Source organism: Schistocerca americana, chromosome 3 (assembly GCF_021461395.2).
Source record: "Schistocerca americana isolate TAMUIC-IGC-003095 chromosome 3, iqSchAmer2.1, whole genome shotgun sequence".
NCBI classification, from domain to species: Eukaryota; Metazoa; Arthropoda; class Insecta; order Orthoptera; family Acrididae; genus Schistocerca; species Schistocerca americana.
The window spans coordinates 419602274-419623416 of NC_060121.1; the positions used below are offsets into that span (position 1 = coordinate 419602274).

General features: G+C 43.9%; 1 protein-coding gene and 1 pseudogene across 1 annotated transcript in view; one reads left to right on the forward strand and one right to left on the reverse strand.

Moving 5' to 3' along the window:
- Positions 1–214: 214 nt before the first annotated feature.
- LOC124606128 overlaps positions 215–21143 on the forward strand; it is a 99649-nt gene continuing 78720 nt past the window's right edge. Inside the window, exon 1 of the mRNA XM_047138093.1 lies at positions 215–688. Coding sequence (XP_046994049.1) covers positions 215–688 — 474 coding nt within the window. The remainder of the gene's footprint in view (positions 689–21143) is intronic.
- On the reverse strand, positions 7072–7189 carry LOC124608581 (annotated as a pseudogene).

A 21143-nucleotide genomic window follows, 5' to 3' on the forward strand; every position in this document is an offset into this window, starting at 1 on the left:
TGCTGATGGGCAAAAGAAATCGGCCGCGTCATCTCTAAGGAATCATCTCAGCATTCGTCTTAAGCGATTGAGGGAAACCACGGAGAATCTGAATGTGAATGGCCAGACTGAGAACTGAACCTCCATCCTCCAGAATACGAGTCTAGAGTCTTATCCATGGTACCACCTCCCTCTGTGACTCACAAAGGCTGCCGTGCCACTGACGGTGATTACGATGTCAGTCATTTGCAAAGGCGCCAAGGTGCATTTCCGCAGCTCGAGAAGCGCACGCGGAAGCGGCGTGGCGCCGGCGGCGGGGAAAGCCAGCGGCCCGGTGGTGCAGGTGCAGGCGGAGCCCCGCGGAGCCACAGCCGGGCCAACACCTGTCCGTCCGTCAGCCCGCCGGCGCACGTGCACCGCCCGGCCGGCAGCGATGCTATCGGCCGCAGACCGCGCGGCGCGCGTCCAGCCCCGCGAGGCCGCTAATTCGCTTTTTGCGCCGCAGCCGCCCGCGGCCCGGATGCCGGCCTTCACGCTGTTTATTCGCGACTGCCACCGCGTCGCGGCTCACGCGGACAAAAAGCGCGTCCAGCGTGGCAGCGCACGTGCGTCCGCCAGCCTCGTCGCTCTCCAGCGGTGCTTCCCAACAGGACGCCGCCACCTGCTACGGTCGGCCAGGCCTCCGAATGCTGAGGCGCACACGAGGCTGGTATTCGGGCCTAGCAGGCGTATTGGTGTAATTTTTCAGCCTCCTCAAAACCTACAGCGAAATGTGGAATGTTGCCTTCTCGAGTATCGCTTTTAAGTTTTTGGGCGTTACCACTTTGTGTTACTAGATAAGACAGAATATCAGAAAAAACCTTGTGAATTGTTAGGAACTATAAAATTACTTGTAAGATTTAAAACGGAAAAACGTGGGATATCGGCAATAGATAATAGTAAGAGGGAGAACTATTCATGCATCTCCAGTTATGTGTTCTATGTGCCCCACGTTTTAAGTTTACAGTTTCACAAGTATTTTCATAGTTATTAAAAATTCTCAATCACATGTGTTTAGGACTATTTGTGTATGGTGCTACGACAAATTACGGTATGGTTTTAGTCTAATTTAAAAACGTGGTATAATAAAAATTCATTTAATTACTATGGTCATTCACAGGAGCACAATTACCTTGGAGGGATCTCGCAGACCGCATTTCTCTATTTTATATATCAAACCAGAATTTTGCTGAATATTTATATATTCTTGACTTCCAGTCATTCATTACACTTCTTAGAGGTAGCTTTTGTAGAAATTTGATTTTTTTTTAAACACTGCGGTATTTTAAACACTTCGACAATTAAAACAAAGCGAAATCTGGAGTATATTTTTATTTTATGAGTTACGAAAATAACAGCAAATAGTTAGCTCTCTACTAACACACAGATTTTCATCAGAGGGATTATATTACAAATTGGCAATATAACTAGGTGGCAAAATCCGACATGACTCACGATAAATTGTGTGCGAAGTCAGCTTTCAGTTTACGACTCACTTTGCAATTTCGAGCGAATATTTCAGTCCACAAGTCTACGAATGGAGAAACTTTGCCACCATTTTACTTCTAAAATTACAAGTAAAAACTAAATACATGTTCTCATGTGCCACTGATCATACTTTAGTGAATTTCCACCTGCAAACACTTCACGCAGACACTCCGAACAAATCGGAACACCACGCTGTTGACATGGATACCTTGTTTTCCTCTTCAGACGAGGAGGGCAAGAGGTGCACGTTTTTCGATTTTCGAATTCTTCTTTCGGTGTCTGAGGCTCATCTTGCAAGTGAAGACATCTGTCTCACATAACACACTTTGCAGAGAAGGCCCAGCTTTCCCCGCCAAGGAGAAACAATAGCATGCAATAAAAACGCGGCACGCAAACACTATGGTACGTCTGTGAGACCTCTCAAGGCTAATAATTACGAAACAAAGAGCAGCAACAATGCAAGAATGCTGGCACGTGTAGCTTGACAGCCAATAGGATGGTACATGGAAGGGACCATTTGGCTTTGCAGGGGTGTGAGAAGCACGAGGGCTATCCACAAAGTACATTACGTTTTGAAATTAAAAATAAATAAAGTATTGGAAATTTTTTTTATTATATACAGATGAAAGCCACACTTAAGTACTACTTTTCTACATAGTTGCCATTTAAATTAAGGCACTTATCGTAGCGATGGACGAGCTTGTAAATTCCTTCGTCGTAAAATTCGGCCCTCGTATCTCGACACAAAAATTAGTAGCGGTCTGAGAGACGGTCGATAGTAGTTAAGGGTTAAATAACTGTTTTCTGCTTTTTTCTTGTGACTGTCAAAATTTTTCAATGTTGAATGTTTGAAGTGTCTAGCTCAACAGGAAATAACACGTAAACAAAGTACGCTCCACCACACACCACACAAGAAAGACAGTTAACATTGCTATGTTCCGAGTTATGTGAGTGGAGGTGACTTGAAATTTCAAGTCTCTAGCTCATCGAGAAGTTACCTTAAAATCAATTGCAAAAATTTGTACGGGACAGACAGACAAGAAAGCAACCGAATAAAAATGTGGAAAAAAGACTCATATCTCAAAACGATTTTCCTGTGATTGCATTAGGTGCCAGTTTCCTTCCAGAAGAATTGAAACGTCCCCCTAGAAAAATTAATGAAATACTGTGCTGATAAACCTCTTAGGTTATTTGATTTTCAAACAGCTGAGCAGCCATGAACGTACTCAGACATTTCGCTCTCTACTTATTCTGATCAAACTAAACTGACACACAATATTTTTAGCAAAACGCAGTCTGACTTTCAATAATCCCTACAAAAGAATGGCCCTGACTAACAATAACCTATACCTTTCATGCATCATTTACCTCACAAAAATCTTCGTTACTCGAACCACTGCAATGCAGCGAGCGCCAATACTGTCAGCTAAATGAAAGATTCTAACTACTGAAGGCACTAACTACTGATAGGCATAGTTAGCAAATGAAAGATTTTGATAGAGAACAAACTATGTATTTACCTTAATAGCGTTCAAAAGTCATAATATATATATCTGTTCATGACATCCAGTCTTACAAATTTACTCTCTCTGATGGACACACGTCCAGATCATCCGCTCTCAAAACTCCGCCATATCACTCACCACATCCATCACTGCTGGCGGCCCACCTCCAACTGCGCAACGCTACGCGCTGTTCACATCCAACTGCCCAACAATACATTAGCAAATTCCAACAATGCCAACCAGCCACAGACTACACACAGCACAGCCAGTGATTTTCATACAGAGCGCTACGTGGCTTTACCAATATAAAAACCTAAACAGCCTACTTACAGAATGTATGACGAGAATTATTCTGCAAACTGGCGTGGGTTTCGTGAGATGGACATTAATGATTACGATCAAACCTCGGAGTTGCTGCCCAGGCGTCTGTCTTGCATATTACTCTCTTAAAGCCTACGATAGAGATCTCCGTGGGAAATTGTATCTCCTACGACAAAATGTAGTATTTCTTGGGACAAAAGTCTCTACACTTCTCCCTTTCAGACAACGGTGGATTTGATCTTGAAGGCTAAATATAAATCATGTTGTGGACTGACCAACCTTGGTCTAGACTTTACAGACCTCTGCCGGCATGAACTTTGTTTGGGAAACTTTGACAAAGTTTCAACATTGACAAACCCTTCACACGCTACTGAAAGCCCCGTTCAAAGCTTTTGAGACTGAATGCAGTGTTTGATATGCCCGACGATTAAAATCTGCAAACTAAGGTCTTCACCAAGAGACCGCAGCAGCATGCTCACGAGGAAGGTGTAAACACGGTTGAGATGGTGTGGTTCTAATGCCCTGCTTTTTGTTACCGTGGAACAATGTTCCTAATGGAAGCAGAGAGCTCTCTTTTCTCTATATTCATACCACAATCTTGACTATGATCTCCAGCGATTTACTTAACTTTTCTCTGTTTGCTTTCCTCCCATCCTTTCTCGTTCATCTTTCGGACATGAGTAGACTTGGAACAAGTCCGGGAGCAGGCGAAGATATCGCCTACATCAAGGACAGGTAAAATTTAGGAGCCAAATGTTGCTCTGTAAAGCATGTACAAATACTAGAGGGAAATCATTCTTGAAGATGGACACACTCGAATACGTGTTCCGTAGCGTGATAAAATTAGGTAATTGTAGAAGAAGTAGGCGAACCAACAAAGCGATCAGAGTTGAAAAGATCAATGAATGGCTTAAGCTCAAATCAGCAACACATGACGATTCTCGGACCCACTCAAATCGGTGTGAGATGTAGGGAATCTGTCCAAACAGAAGGCAGTACAACAAATTTGTAAGAAGAATTTATCGCCACATTGCCACAGCACATACGGGAAGCGAAAGTGAAAACCGTCAGACAATGATTTTTATACTTTATGCCTGTTACTTAATAACTAAAACAAAGTAACTTAAGTATTGGGCGAAAATCAGTTTTACTTAAAAAAAAAAAAAAGTCGCTAAAGTAGTAGAGAAGCGATACTGATCTTGAGCTTATTAACTCCAGGAAGCATAAATAACAATCAGGAGCTACATCTACGTCTGTACTCCGAAAGTCACCCTATGGTGCGTGATGTAGGGTACTTTGGCATACCAGTCTCGTTCCTTTGTTTCCTGTTCCATGCGGAATGAAATTCTTGACATGTCGAATCTACCTAATGGTACCTTCATGATTTTCTCGCGAGAATACACGTGTGTGTGTGTGTGTGGGGGGGGGGGGTGGAGCAATATATTGACTGGCTCTTCAAGTAGATACGCTAACGTAATTTTAACGGTAAAATATACCGGTGCACAACGCCTCTCTTGTAACGCCTGCCAATGAACCTGGATGAACATCTCCGTGACACTTTCGCCTTACTAAACGAACCCGTGGCGAAACGCGCTGTTCTTTCTCAAGTATTTCATCTATCAGTCCTATATGGTACCGATCCCCGAATGACGAGTTATATTCGAGTGTTGGTCGAACGAGTGTTTCGTAAATTACCTCCTTTGTGGGTGGAGTACATTTTCTAACGGTCCTTTCAATGAATTTATATCATAGTTCTGATGGCTCTAAAGAAAGTTTATTGCAAAGTTAATTGGGATAAGGTGCATAAAAACCTGAAGAGCATGGTTGTAAGTATCTACAAAGACGAAACGAGCAAGTCGCAGTATTAATTGCAAAAAAAAATTACAGACTTTTTAACCACTCGTTGCTTCTACTTTTTCTTCCTTTTTCTATGTTTTCCCTTTTACGAAAAACCTTATTCCCAAACCTATGCCTTATTCTTAGTCACTTATTAGACAGGAATGCTTAGCTTTGCACGCTAGTAAATGGGAAGCTGCGATGCGTAAAATGGAAACCAAACATCGTCGCTATAGCCCTAATATCAGCTGATAGTGTGTGTAATCTTACATTACGTAATAATGGATGCATAGTGTCTGTAATGAGTGAGACTGAAAAATAAATAAACAGAGCCTTTCACATTATCAAATGACCTTTTTGCAAAACAATATTGTACACTAGGTATAAACTGAATGAGGTTTCAAACAGACTGGCCTTGTATTTAGGAGGCTTGAGCTTCCTATCTTTATCCGGCCGTACAGATTTAGAATTCCCGTCGTTTCCCTAAATCACTTCAGTAAAATGTTCGAAAATGGTTCAAATGGCTCTGAGCACTATGGGACTTAACCTCTGAGGTCATCAGTCCCCTAGAACTTAGAACTACTTAAACCTAACTAACCTAAGGACATCACACACATGCATGCCCGAGGCAGGATTCGAACCTGCGACCGTAGCGGTCGCGCGGTGCCAGACTGAAGCGCCTAGAACCGCTCGGCCACTAAGGCCGGCAGCACTCAGGTTTCCGATCACTTGATGTGTCATGATGTGTTATGTAAACTGGCCCCTTCTTTTAGTTGTACCAACACTTACTTACCTCCCAATACGATTAAATGACCTACATTCTTATTATCTGTCGGAACCGCTTTTTTTTTTCTTTTACTCATTTTGTTCGTTGCATCTGCTCGGGGCGGACGTCGTAAGACATCCGTTTAAGTTCGTTATTTATCGATTAACTCAGTTTTTTTATTACAGAGGGAGCTAACCCTCCGACCGAACACACTGAGCTACCGTGCCGGCTCTACTATAAAGCCACGGTTGACTATCTCTCCCATAATTATCAGTCTAGACCTATAAATGCATTTATATATATATATATATATATATATATATATATATATATATATATATATATGAATTATGTTATTTTTCTTGTACTTAAATTGTAAGACAGCGACGTATTCTTGTAAATGATATAACAGATGAATAAAACTTACAGACGTAAGTAATTCTCGCATGACGTGTCACTGCAACGTAACATAGTTCGATGAAACTTTGGTCATATCAGAACTGCTACAGTACAGTAACAGGACGTAACTGAAAGAAACATGCAATGAGACGAACAGAAATGACACTTTTATTCAAAGTTACACTGAAGCCATCGTGATTCATGATGATACCTTAGAGGTTATAAAAGGTGGGAAATGGTTCTTAGTGGGTGATGACCACGGATGGCAAAGCATGCTCTGACACATCCCCCATGCTGGTCACGAGGTTGGTAAAGAGTTGTTGTCGTCAGGCGTTCCATTCATCCACCAGCGCGGTTGACAACTGACGAATGGTCATTGTTGCATGTGGACGCGCTGCAAATACATCTTCCCAATACATCCCAAACGCGCTCGATGGGATTCAAGGCGGGGCAATGGTCAGGCCCAACCATTCGCCGAATATCCCCATGTTCAAAGAGCTCCTCCGCCTGCGCTGTTCTATGCGGTCGCGCATTGTCAAACTCCGTCTTCAGGCCACGAGTGGCCTACCGAAACAATCCGACCGCCGTGTCATCCTCAGTTGAGGATGCGGATAGGAGAGGCGTGGGGTCAGCACATCGCTCTCCCGGTCGTTATGATGGTATTCTTGACCGACACCGCTAGTAATCGGTCGAGTAGCTCCTCAATTGACATCACGAGGCTGAGTGCACCCCGAAAAATGGCAACAGCGTATGGCGGCCTGGATGGTCACCCATCCAAGTACCGACCACGCCCGACAGCGCTTAACTTCGGTGATCTCACGGGAACCGGTGTATCCACCGCGGCAAGGCCGTTGCCGCGCATTGTCACACATAAAAATAAATTCGGAGTCCAATGCAATGCAACCCTGTAAAGACGCACTTTGGGAAGGAGTAGAATGTCACGATAACGATGAACGATGGGCGTGCCAGGTTCAAATATTTGGAGGTCAGTACGCCCATGCAAAACTGTGAACTCCCCACACCATAACACCTAGACCACCAAACGAGCCTGTTCGACAATAATCCTGGGAGTTTTACGTGTTCTCACCTTTCCCCATATGAGGGGACGTCCGGAACCACTACTCAGACATAATGTGCTCTCATCCGAGAAGAGCACGCGAACACACTACTCGTTCGTCTTGCCGTTACGCTCTTGGGGCCATATCAAACGTTGCCGTCTACGTACGGGTATCAACGGAACACAACGTACTTGTCGTCGAGCAAAGAGACCACGCTCTGGCAGTTTTCGTGCGAGAGACTGTGCGCCACGTATTCCTGTTAAATGTATTTGCAGCTGCACCTGCTATGTGACGTAGGTCCCTTCTATCCTCCCTCACAATGTAGCCGTTATCTGCTTCTGTAGTAGACCGCGGCCTGCCATCTCCTCTCCTTCGGGCAGCAGTGCCTGTGGTTCGGAACGCTTCCCATGCACGTGGAACAAATGGTTCAAATGGTTCTGAGCACTATGGGACTTAACTGCTGAGGTCATCAGTCCCCTAGACTTAGAACTACTTAAACCTAACTAACCTAAGGACATAACACACATCGATGACCGAGGCAGGATTCGAACCTGCGACCGTAGCGATCGCGCGGTTCCAGACTGTAGCGCCTAGAACCGCTCGGCCACTCCGGCCAGCGCACGTGGAACAACGCAGTGAGCAACACCAAATTCTTTGGCTAGACTCATCACAATTCCTCTATTTTCCAGTATCCCGACGATTCGTCCCTGAGTGAAGTCATCCAAATATTCTCTCCCAGCCATATTACAGCAAAAAACATGATCACAGTGCCCGTAAATGCTCGCTGATTGACACGCACTGTCGTTTCCGGTTCCTTAAACTGTCTCGTGTTGCGAAGCCAGCCTATTTGGATCTAAAGGCACGCAGACCTCACGTTATGTGAGATCCAACTTTCTACACGTCTAAAGGGATCTCTGGAAATATGCTCCCTAAGTTTCATTCAATTCTGTCTAGTTGTTAATATACTAAAAAACACCCATCAAGGTATTATCCGAACAGACAAACAAATGATTCCAAATTCAGGAAAATTGGACGACTTACTCAAGAAAAAGAGCTTCGCAAATTGAGCAAGGCGTTTGCACATTTCTGGTCCTTATGCAATCTGTTACTCGGCTTGGCACTGATTGACAGTGTTGAATGTACTCTCGAGAGATAGCGTGCCAAATTCTGCCCAATTAGCAAGTTCGTTTGTCAAAATCCTGAGATTGGAGGGCTCTGCCCATAATGCTCCAAACGTCCTCAGTTGGGGAGAGATCCGCCGATCTTGATGGCCAAAGTATGGTCTGGAATGCACGAAGACAAGCGGTAGAAATTTTTGCCGTGTGCGAGCGGGCATTATATTGGTGAAATGTAAATCCAGGATGGCTTGGCATGAAGGTCAACGAAACGGGCGTCTCCAGATTCGTTTTCATTGGTCATCGTGGCTCATTTCGGAGCGGGACTCATCAATGAAGATCGTTCTACTCCAGTCAATGAGATTCCAGGCCAAAGACGTATCTGGAGACGCCCCGAACAGCGATGGGATACCAACCCGACTGTCACTTGCCATACAGTCTAACAACTAGAATTAATCGTCTGGGGCGTCATTTCTTGTTAGAGCAGGACCTCTTTGATTGTCATCCGCGTGGCCTTTACAGTACAGCGGTATCGTAGGCACCGTTTTGTTGCCCTCATGGCAAGCTATCCTGGCCTTAGATTTCTGCAAAATAATGCACAACCGCACACTGCGAGAATTTCTGTTGCTTGTCTTCGTGCTTGGCAAACGTTGGCCAACAAGGACACCGGATCTCTCCTAATTGAGAAAGTTTGGGGCATTACGGGCAGGGCTCCTCAAAGCAGCTCTGGATTTTGATGAACTGTTGCGCCAGCCGGCCGCTGTGGTCGAGCGGTTGTAGGTGCTTCATGCTGGAACCGCGAGGCTGCTACGATCGCAGGTTCGAATTCTGCCTCGGGCATGGATGTGTGTGATTGTGTGATGTCCTTAGGTTAGTTAGGTTTAAGTAGTTCTAAGTTCTAGGGGACTGATGACCTCAGATGTTAAGCCCCATAGTGCTCAGACCCATTTGAACCACTTTTTGTTGCGCCAATTGCACAGAATTTGGCATGGTATCCCCCAGGGGAACACCCAACAACTATATCAATCGATACCAAGACGAATAACTGCTGCCACAAGAGCCAGAGGTGCGCCAAAGTGTCAATGACTTACTCAGTTTTATGAAGCTCTTTCCACTTTATCTGAAATTTTTATTACTTATTTGGCTGTAAATGTAGGAGTATATCAGGTCTACCGATTACATTCGGATAATTCCTTCGTGATGCGTCGATTTTTTTTAGTGAATTTTATGATAGCTTATCCACGTCGTCCTTACGTATTACAGAGCAGTGTACCACCACCACCACCACCACCACCACCACCACGACCAGCACAAACACCACCACCATCGCATTTTCGAATACGAGTATAAATGCTCAATTTGGAACAAAATGCTATTTTCCCCAGCCCATCAACTTCCGAAAACCTGGGAGAAACATCTAGACAAATAAGAAACTGTTAAGTGAGGAAGGGATGCAAGGATGCTATGCTATCGATATTCCTCCCTCCTCTCTCCCCCTTCTCCATGTTAATGCGCTGCCCGCGATCGCGGGACTGCCGTTAGAGCGTCGCCCCGTGATGGAAACGAACCGCCCCGCTATTTGCACACGTGATATATGTGCCGTCGCAATGCGCCGCGATAGGCAGGGTTTCGCTTGGGAACTGAATCTGCATGAAAGGGTAGCGGGGTGCGTGCTTGCGGCGATAGTCGCGAGCCCGCGGGGCCCGCCACTCGAAAAGGCGCGGCCGCCTTCAAAAGATGCGCGCCGCCTAAAGAAAACAAACAGCGAGGCGAGGAGAGGCGAGGTACCTGCGCGGCCGCGGCGGCGTTCCCACGTCCGTGCCCAAGTGACGCCTTCGGTACCCACGGCTAGCAAATAGCCAGCTTTCAGGTCGCCACTTCTTTCTGCACTGTATTTGCAGACGACGAAGAAACGCTGCGAGCATGTTAAATGTTTGGTGTGGACAAACCAAGTGATGGAATGTGAGGCTTCAGCAAATTCTTCTGCTGCAAGCTGGAAGCCCATTTAGGGACGCGACTCTGTTTGCTTAAAGAACGTTTGAGATTACAACGGTATGGCATTTTCAACTGTCCATCAGGTTTTATCTCAGACTTTTAAGCCATCGAAGTGCATAAAGCTGGCTCTTTCAGGGTAACTACGTAGCCTGGAAACGGTATATAGGGTTGAAGTAGATCGTTCTACAGGCCCACCGCATACCTGATAGGGATGTGTGTAATACTTCTCGTTGTTGTTGTTGTTGTTGTCTTCAGTCCAGAGTCCGCAACTCGTGGTCGTGCGGTAGCGTTCTCGCTTCCCACGCCCGGGTTCCCGGGTTCGATTCCCGGCGGGGTCAGGGATTTTCTCTGCCTCGTGATGACTGGGTGTTGTGTGCTGTCCTAAGGTTAGTTAGGTTTAAGTAGTTCTAAGTTCTAGGGGACTGATGACCATAGATGTTAAGTCCCATAGTGCTCAGAGCCATTTGAACCATTCTGTCCAGAGACTGGTTTGATGCAGCTCCCCATGCTACTCTATCCTGTGCAAGCTACTTCATCTCCCAGTACCTACTGCAACCTACATCCTTATGAATCTGTTTAGTGTATTCATCTCTTGCTCTCCCTCTACGATTTTTACCCTCCACGCTGCCCTGTAATACTATATTGATGATCCCTTGATGCCTCAGAATATACCCTACCAACCGATCCCTTCTTCTAGTCAAGTTGTGCCACAAACTCCTCTTCTCTCCAATTCTATTAAATACCTCCTCATTAGCTATGTGATCTACCCATCTAATCTTCAGCATTCTTCTGTAGCACCACATTTCGAAAGCTTCTATTCTCTTCTTGTCCAACTATTTATCGTCCACATTTCACTTCCATACATGGCTACACTCCATACAAATACTTTCAGAAACGACTTCCTGACACTTAAATCTATACTCGATGTTAACAAATTTCTCTTCTTCAGAAACGCTTTCCTAGCTATTGCCAGTCTACATTTTATATCCTCTCTACTTCGACCATCGTCAGTTGTTTTGCTCCCCAAATAGCAAAACTCCTATACTACTTTAAGCCTCTCATTTCCTAATCTAATTCCCGCAGCATTATCCGATTTAATTCGACTACATTCCATTATCATCGTTTTGCTTCTGTAGATGTTCATCGTGTATCCTCCTTTCAAGACACTATCCATTCTGTTCAGCTGCTCTTCCAGGTCCTTTGCTGTCTCTGATAGAATTACAATGGTCCGCAGCTCGTGGTCGTGAGGTAGCGTTCTCGCTTCCCACGCCCGGGTTCCCGGGTTCGATTCCCGGCGGGGTCAGGGATTTTATCTGCCTCGTGATGACTGGGTGTTGTGTGACGTCCTTAGGTTAGTTAGGTTTAAGTAGTTCTAAGTTCTAGGGGACTTATGACCACAGCAGTTGAGTCCCATAGTGCTCAGAGCCATTTGAACCATTTTTTAGAATTACAATGTCATCGGCGAACCTCAAAGTTTTTATTTCTTCTCCATGGATTTTAATCCCTACTCCGAATTTTTCTTTTGTTTCCTTTACTGCTTGCTCAATATACAAATTGAATAACATCGGGGATAGGCTACAACCCTGTCTCACTCCCTTTCCAACCACTGTTTCTCTTCCATGTCCCTCGACTCTTATAACTGCCATCTGGTTTCTGTACAAATTGTAAGCCTTTCGCTTCGTGTATTTGACTCCTGCCACCCTCAGAATTTGAAAGAGAGTATTCCAGTCAACATTGTCAAAAGCTTTCTCTAAGTCTACAAATGCTATAAACGTAGGTTTACCTTTCCTTAATCTATTTTCTAAGATAAGTAGTAGGGTCAGTATTGCCTCACGTGTTCCAACATTTCTACGAAATCCAAACTGATCTGCCCCGAGTTCGGCCTCTACCAGTTTTTCAATTCGTGTGTAAAGAATTCGTGTTAGTATTTAGCAGCCGTGGCTTATTAAACTGATAGTTCGGTAATTTTCGCACCTGTCAACACCTGCTTTCTTTGGGATTGGATTTTGGATTCTCGTTACTCTTCTTAAATGCAATGTAACTGTTATTTAGGAACTGGAAGCAATACCTAATGCCAGCAAATGTGTCCATTTACGGGACAACTACGCACACTATATGATCATCGCCTATGCGGAACTGACCAGCAGATGTCACGAGAGGCGGTCGCGCGAGTGTAACACGAGGCGCGGAAATGGTACTGTCAATCGTCAATAGGGAAGCAGTAACAGCAGGATGGATCGGTCGGGAGACTGTGGACTAGTCATTGGCTGACACCTGTGTAACAAATCCTCCAGAGACATTTCAACCACTCTGAAGCTGCTCGAGTCGATTGTTGGTGATGCGATTGTGAAACGGAAACGTGAAGGTACAACCACAGCTAAACCAAGACTCGGCAGACTACAATTACGGAGGGTACTTGTAAAAAGTCGCACGAAATCAGCCGAAGGAATCACTCGCGTGTTACAAACTGCTACCAGTATCCCAGCTGACACAGTGAATGCGGTATAATGGTCGAGCAGCTCCTCATATGTCACAAATTCAGTGCTAAGTGAAGCCTGAGGTGATGGAAAGAGCGACGCTTCTGTACAGTGGATGACTGGGAACTAGTGATTTGGAGTGGTGAACCACGCTATACCCTATGGTAACCCGGTAGAAAGGTTTTGTTTTGGCGGATGCCTGGATAACTTTACCTGCGGTCGTATGTAGTGCTATCGATTAACTACGGAGGAGGTGGTGTTATGGTACGAGGATGTTTCTCTTGGTTAGGGTGCGCTCCTTTTATAGCGTTAAAGAAAACGCTAAATGCAGAATTATACAAACCCATTCTACAACATTGTATACTGCGTACATTAGAGGAATAGTTTGGAGACTGTAATTGTTTCTATCGGCATGACGGTGTACCTTGTCAAAAAGCAGAATCTTTGAGATAATAGTTTGTGAACAATAATATTCCTGCAATGGACTGGCCTGTCCAGTGTCTCGACCTGAACCCTACTGAACACTTTTGGCCTGAGTTGGATCGTCAACTTCGCTCCAGATTCCTGCGTCCAACAACTCTGATTTCGACTCGTGAGGAAGATGGTCTACCATTCCTCGGCAGACATTCAGATACCTCAATGAAACTGTCCGCATCATAGTTCAAGCCGTCGTATAGCCAAAGGTTGGACACATCCCAATTAACGCCCACGAATACTTTTGATCAGATACTGTGCATCAGCATTATACACGAACAGCTTTACCGAGATTCTCACGTAGTCCACCAGACCATTTATATACTTCGAGAACAACAGCTATCACACTCATGAAGCTACGTTTACATTCTATGACCTCTCCCGGTTAAGACCGACCTGTTGGTTCCCAGATGAAATGAGGTCCTGCACTCGGTCACAAACTTGGTCAGATATTTCGTAAATACGTATTCTGTTCACTCGCGACTGTAGTAACTGTACTGATTGCCTTCCAAAGATCAAAGAAATTGTCATCAGGTCGGGCGACATTATTTCAGGCCTTCTGGATTTCGTGGACGAACGAAGCACGCTGCCTGATGTCAACGAGACAGACCTATGATTCTATACAATATGGATAAACGGAGTTGAAAAACCTGGCATGTGAACTTGGTCATACGCATTTGGCAGTTGTTTAAGGACTGATGTTAATTTCACCTGAGACAGTTTTGACGGTTATGCAAAATGGTTCAAATGGCTGTAAGCAATATGGGACTCAACATCTAAGGTCATCAGTCACTTAGAACTCAACATCTAAGGTCATCAGTCACTTAGAACTTAGAACTACTCGAACCTAACTAACCTAAGGACAACATACACATCCATGCCCGAGGCAGGATTCGAACCTGCGACCGTAGTAACCGCGTGGTTCTGGACTGAAGCGCCTAGAATCGCACGGCCACAACGGCCGGCGACGGTTGTGCCACTGATGTACAATACCAATGAAGTTCGCCGATTTCTGCCTCAGAAGTAGCCTCACACTTCCCGATGCTCTGTTTAACAGTACTTTCACACAATTAAAAATCTTTGATATAATTTCCTCTGCCCCATACTGGCGAATTACTTTTTGCAATCACGATTTCAGCTCTAATTCACTACGTTAATTTACCCTACAAAAGCAAAAGTCATTAGAACTACATTCCTGTATTCCTCAAAAAAGTAGTCACGTTATCTTTCTTTTCTTTATAATAATGCATCATGGGTCTAAAGTGGAACCATATTACACTACTCCTCAAGTAAATCAGCATTGGGAATCCCTCGAAGACAGACACTAGGAGCAATACCTCGGAAACTTAATGACAATTCTGACATTATACTGTCATGTACGAGAGCTGGAGAGAGCTGTGTTGACGCATATATATCAAAGGACGAAACCACCTCACCGATGGAGAGAAAGTAAATTCGCCAGCAGCAGAGCTCTTTATATCACACGGTGCGTCCCAAACGTATATTCAGTCCAATGTGCAATACATACAATTATGTAGCTTTGTTGCTCATTGTGCGATCCAAATCAGCAACGACTTACCAGGCGTACAGCATCTCGTCATCTTACCTGTAAGAAAACAAAATGCATCACGTTAGACACCATCCCCATTCTCTATTCTAGTAAATCGTCCCTCAAACACATATTTACATACTGTATACATAAGAATTACTAATTTTTTTTAAATTGCCAGATATTTCAGAGACACTCCATATTTATTTCCCAGAACTGTTTTATAACACTGTTGTTTGTCATAACACTAAGACAGCTTTTTTAACAGAATATTTGTGAATCTCAATTCAAAATAAAAATACTGTATCGCGCAAGCTTCTGAGATGGTCTGTCACAACAAAACGCGTCATCGTAAACTCATGTCACTGATAATCAGTCAGTCACATAAGAGCATGTGATGATGTCGTATGTTACTCAGAATGTGTGTGAATATGGTTACATTACAGCCAGTCCAATGAATACCATCCCGTTCACGAAAGAAGATGAGAGAAAGGGGATCGTCTAGTTTTCAACGTGTCTACTTGCGATTGTAAGTCGACTCTGTGAAAAGAATAAGAAAGTACACTTACTGGGAAAATGATCTTGCTCTTCTTTATTATTCATGTGTTCACAGTGGCTTTGTTGCGCTGTGAAATATCTTACTTGGTACTACAAACACTTTGTGCAACATGTAAACAATAGAGCTCAGAAACAAAGAGGGCTTCCTATAGAGGAATGGACGGCTTTCTGAATCAGTAACTGTGGTGCTCAGAATTCAGCTTTTTTTTTTTTTATATGTTAAGAACGTTGAACACAACGAGCACCTTAAGTCAAGAAGTACACCCACTGGAGCTTAACGTGCCGCCGAGGACAAGTTCAAATGGCTCTGAGCACTATGGGACTTAACATCTGTGGTCATCAGTCCCCTAGAACTTAGAACTACTTAAACCTAACTAACCTAAGGACATCTCACACATCCATCCCCGAGGCAGGATTCGAACCTGCGACCGTAGCAGTCGAGCGGTTCCGGACTGAGCGCCTAGAACCGCGAGACCACTGCGGCCGGCGCCGAGGACAAGTGCACCCACATGAGGACAAGTGCATGTAAAATAAGCACACGAAAGGAAGTCAACCGTGTTATTTTCCAAGCAATGATTGTCTGGACGAGGCTTCATTTAAGTACACAGCTAAACAGAGCAAATAATATTACATCTATATCTGCACCTACATGTACGTGGATACTCTGCAAATCATATTTAAGCGCCTGGCAGAGGGTTCATCAACCACCTTCACAATTCTCTATTATTCCAATCTCGTATAGCGCGCGGAAAGAACGAACACCTATATCTTTCCGTATGAGCTCTGATTTCCCTTATTTTATCACGGTGATCGCTTCTACCTACGTATGTCGGTGTCAACAAACTATTTTCGCATTCGGAGGAGAAAATTGGTGACTGAAATTTCGTGAGAAGATTCCGTCGCAACGAAAAACGCCTTTGTTTTAATGATGTCCAGCCCAAATCCTGTATAATTACAGTGACACTCTCTCCCATTTTTCGTGATAATACAAAATGTGCTGCCCTCCTTTGAACTTTTATGATGTACTGCGTCAATCCTATCTGGTAAGGATCCCACACAACGCAGCAGTATTCTAGAAGAGGACGGACAAGCATAGTGTAGCCAGTCTCCTTAGTAGATCTGTTACATTTTCTAAGTGTCCTGTCAATAAATCGCAGTCTTAGGTTAGCCTTCCCACAACATTTTCTGTGTGTTCCTTCCAGTTTAAGTTGTTCGTAACTGTTATTCATAGGTATTTAGTTGAATTTACAGCCTTTAGATTTGACTGATTTATCGTGTAACCGAAGTTTAACGTATTTCCTTTAGCAAAAAATGGTTCAAATGGCTCTGAGCACTATGGGACTTAACATCTGTGGTCATCAGTCCCCTAGAACGTAGAACTACTTAAACCTAACTAACCTAAGGACATCACACACATCCATGCCCGAGGCAGGATTCGAACCTGCGACCGTAGCAGTCGCGCGGTTCCGGACTGAGCGCCTAGAACCGCAAGACCACCGCGCCCGGCGTATTTCCTTTAGCACTTATGTGGGTGACCTCACATTTTTCATCATTTAAGGTCAATTGTCTATTTTCGATCCAATCAGATATCTTTTCTAAATCGTTTTGCAATTTGTTTTGATCTTCTGATGAGTTTACTAGATGATAAACGACAGCATCATCTGCAAACAGCCTAAGATGGCTGCTCAGATTGTCTCCTAAATCGTTTATATAGATAAGGAACAGCATAGGGCCTATAACACTACATTGGGGAACGCCAGAAATCACATCTGTTTTACTCGATGGCTTTCCGTCAATTACTACGAACTTTGACCTCTCTGACAGGAAATCACAAATCTAGTCACATAACTGGGACGATATTCCATAGGCACGCAATTTCACTACAAGCCGCTTGTGTGGTACAGTGTCAAAAGCCTTCTGGAAATCCAGAAATACGGAATCAAGCTGAAATCCCTTGTCAATAGCACTGAACCCTTTATGCGCATAAAGAGCTAGTTGTGTTTCACAAGAACGATGTTTTCTAAATCCATGTTGACTGTGTGTCAAGAGACCGTTTTCTTCGAGGTAAGTCATAATGTTCGAACACAATATATGTTCTAAAATCCTGCTACATATCGACGTTAATGATATGGGCCTGTAATTTAGTGGATTGCTCCTACTACCTTTCTTGAATATTGTTGTGATCTGTGCAACTTTCCAGTCTTTGGGTACGGATCTTTCGTCGAGCGAATGGTTTTCTATGATTGTTAGGTATGGAGCTAATGCATCAGCATACTCCGAAAGGAACATAATTGGTATACAGTCTGGACCAGAAGACGTGCTTTTATTAAGTGATTTAAGTTGCTTCACTAATCTGATGATATTTACTTCTATGTTACTCATGTTGGCAGCTGTTCTTGATTCGAATTGTGGAATATTTACTTCGTCTTCTTTTGTGAAGCCATTTCGGAAGGCTCTGTTTAGTAACTCTGCTTTGGCAGCACTGTCTTCGATAGTATCTCCATTGTTATCGTGCAGAGAAGGCATTGGTTGTTTCTTGCCGCTAACATACTTCACATACCACCAGAATCTCTTTGGGTTTTCAGCCAGATTCGAGACAAAGTTTCGTTGCGGAGACTATTATAAGCACTGAATTTTGACCTTCTGTGAAAGATCGCCAACCTTGGGAATTTTGCGTCTTAAATTTGGCATGTTTGTTTCGTTGTTTCTGCAGCAGTGTCCTGACCCATTTTGTGTACCAAGAAGGATCAGCTACGTCGTTTGTTAATTTATTTGCTATATACATCTCAATTGCTGCCGATACTATTTCTTTGAATTCAAGCCACATCTGGTCTACACTTACACAGTTAATTTGGAAGGCTAATGGTTCAAATGGCTCTGAGCACTATGGGACTTAACATCTGTGGTCATCAGTCCCCTAGAACGTAGAACTACATCACAAACATCCATGCCCGAGGCAGGATTCGAACCTGCGACCGTAGCGGTCTTGCGGTTCCAGACTGCAGCGCCTTTAACCGCACGGCCACTTCGGCCGGCTTAATTTGGAAGGAGTGGAGATTGTGTCTCAGGAAGGCGTCAAGTGAATTTTTATCTGCTTTTATGAATATTCATCGTTTATTTTTGGAGAATTTGGGGATTACAATATTCAGTCTCGCTAAGACAACGCTGTGTTCACTAATGCCTGTATCCCTTTTGATGCTCGTTATTAACTCAGAATTATTTGTTGCTAAGAGGTGTTTTCACAACCGTTTACTATTCGCGTGGGCTCATGAACTAACTGCTCGAAATAATTTTCAGAGGATGCGTTTAGCACAATTTCGGATGATGTTTTATGCTTACCTCCGGAATTAAACATGTATTTCAGCAAAATATCGAGGGTAAATTAAAGTCACCAGCAACTATAATCATATGATTCGGGAACGTGTTTGAAATCAAACTCAAGTTTTCTTTGAACCTTTCAGCAACAGTATCATCTGACTTGGGAGGTCGGTACAAGGCTCCAATTATTATTTTATTCCGGTCGCCAACAATGACCTCTGATCATACCAACTCACAGCAAGTATCTACTTCAATTTCGCGACAAGTTAAACTACTTTTAACAGCAACAAACACGCCACCGCCAACCGTGTTTAGTCTATCCTTTCGGAACACCGCTAGGTTGTTCGCAAAAATTTCGGTTGAGCTTATCTCCGACTTTAGCCAGCTTTCAGTGCCTATAGCAATTTGAGCATCAGTGCTTTGTATTAGCGCTTGGAGCTCTGGTACTTTCCCAACACAGCTACCGCAATTCACAACTGTTGTACTGATGGTTCCTGTATCTAAGTTCTTCCTGTGTTCAGTCTGCACCCTTTGTGACTGAAGCTCTTCTTCTGTATTCCCAAGACCCTCTAACCTGAAAAACCGCCCAGTCCACGCTACACAGCCCCTGCTATGCTGCAGCCGCCTCCTGCGCATAGTGGACACCTGACCTATTCAGCGGAATCAGAAACCCAACCACCCTTTGTGCGCAAGTCGAGGAATCTGCAGCCTACACGGTAGCGGAACCGTCTGAGCCTCTGATTCCGACCCTCCACTCGTCTCTGTACCAGAGGTCCGCAATCGGTCCTCTCGACTATGCTGCAAATGGTCAGCTGTGCTTTCGTCTTCCAAGCAAGACTGGCAGCCTGAACCACCTCTGTTAGCCGCTCGAAACCAGAGACAATCTTCTGATATAAAGTGACACACATCATTTGTAGACTTTATGCTGTCATTAAACGATTACACAACTTTGAATTCGGTGTACAGTGCCCTATGGGAAATACAAATCGAGTGCAGGAGGCACGGGAGAAATTTAACTGGGCTAAGAAATGAAGAAGTAGAATGCATTTAATAATCTCTTTTCGATTCATAGGTATTTGTAGTACATATGACATGGTTGAAATGAAGGTGTATCATTGCCTCACCTTCTTTTGGTGAATGTCTCGAGCAGTACTGAAATATACTCTACATCTCGCTGTGAGGCTTTCAGGCATTTTTTGATAGAGTGGCAGGTTTATTTACTAAATACTGCTAAATAACAGATATTACTTCTAATGTACCAGTATTGTGTATGGCGGTTCTAATTCCACTCTAGAATGATGTACAGGAGCAATACTTACTTTTATGCTATCAAATGCGGTGTAGTTAACGAAATAATTGATGTAACCTTGGCATCATGTTCGCTACAAGGGCACTATTTGGGCAGCTGACAAAATGTGGTTCTTAAGATTTTCGGAATAGCAGTTGGATGATGTCAACATCTTGCCACGAAATTTCGGTCGACAGCATCTTACCTGAAAATGGTTGGACGGTTGTCAGCCGAAATATCATGGGAAGATGTCAAGTCACCCGGTTGCAAGTCCAAAACCTCATGGAATAGTCGATAAGATGCTTGTTAATTTTTCATAGAAATTGCAGGAGTATTGCGGTGTTTTTTGGAAAACTCACAAGTTTCACTGCGAATCACTCGTATAACGCTGTAAAATTAGTGCATGAAATAACTATCGGTAGATAAGATGCAGAGTAGAGTTTATCGACCCGTTGGCGTCGTGGAATGTAGAGATAGGATTTATGTCCCGTAACATGTCACTGCAGGATTTGAGAATAGGACACGTAGCTGTTCCTACAAACAGTTTTCTTCATGAGATGCAATTTTCCAACAGGTTATCGGAGAAACTAAATTATTCCTGTATAGCCTTCGTCAAAGAGAGAGTACATCTGCTTCACTTCTTCTATCTGCATATTGCCCGCGTCAGTATTTGGATGGAGCGTAAATAACAATATAACTTGCTAACCCTTGGTGTTTGTATACTACGATGGCATAAGATGGTTTCGGAGACAACATTTCACAGCATACCGATTTGGAAGAGACGTTTCGCTAAGCGCACTCTTCGCTGATACTGTCGGGAGGCGCTTTACTTAGCGCTATGGTCAAATCAGTTAGGATTTGGTCTGTGAAAATCTATAAATGAAATGCCGTTTCGCGACCAGAATTCTATTTCTGACAGAAATCTGCTAATTTCTGAAAAGAAGAGAAAATGTAGAACTGGTGCAGATCCGTATCTTG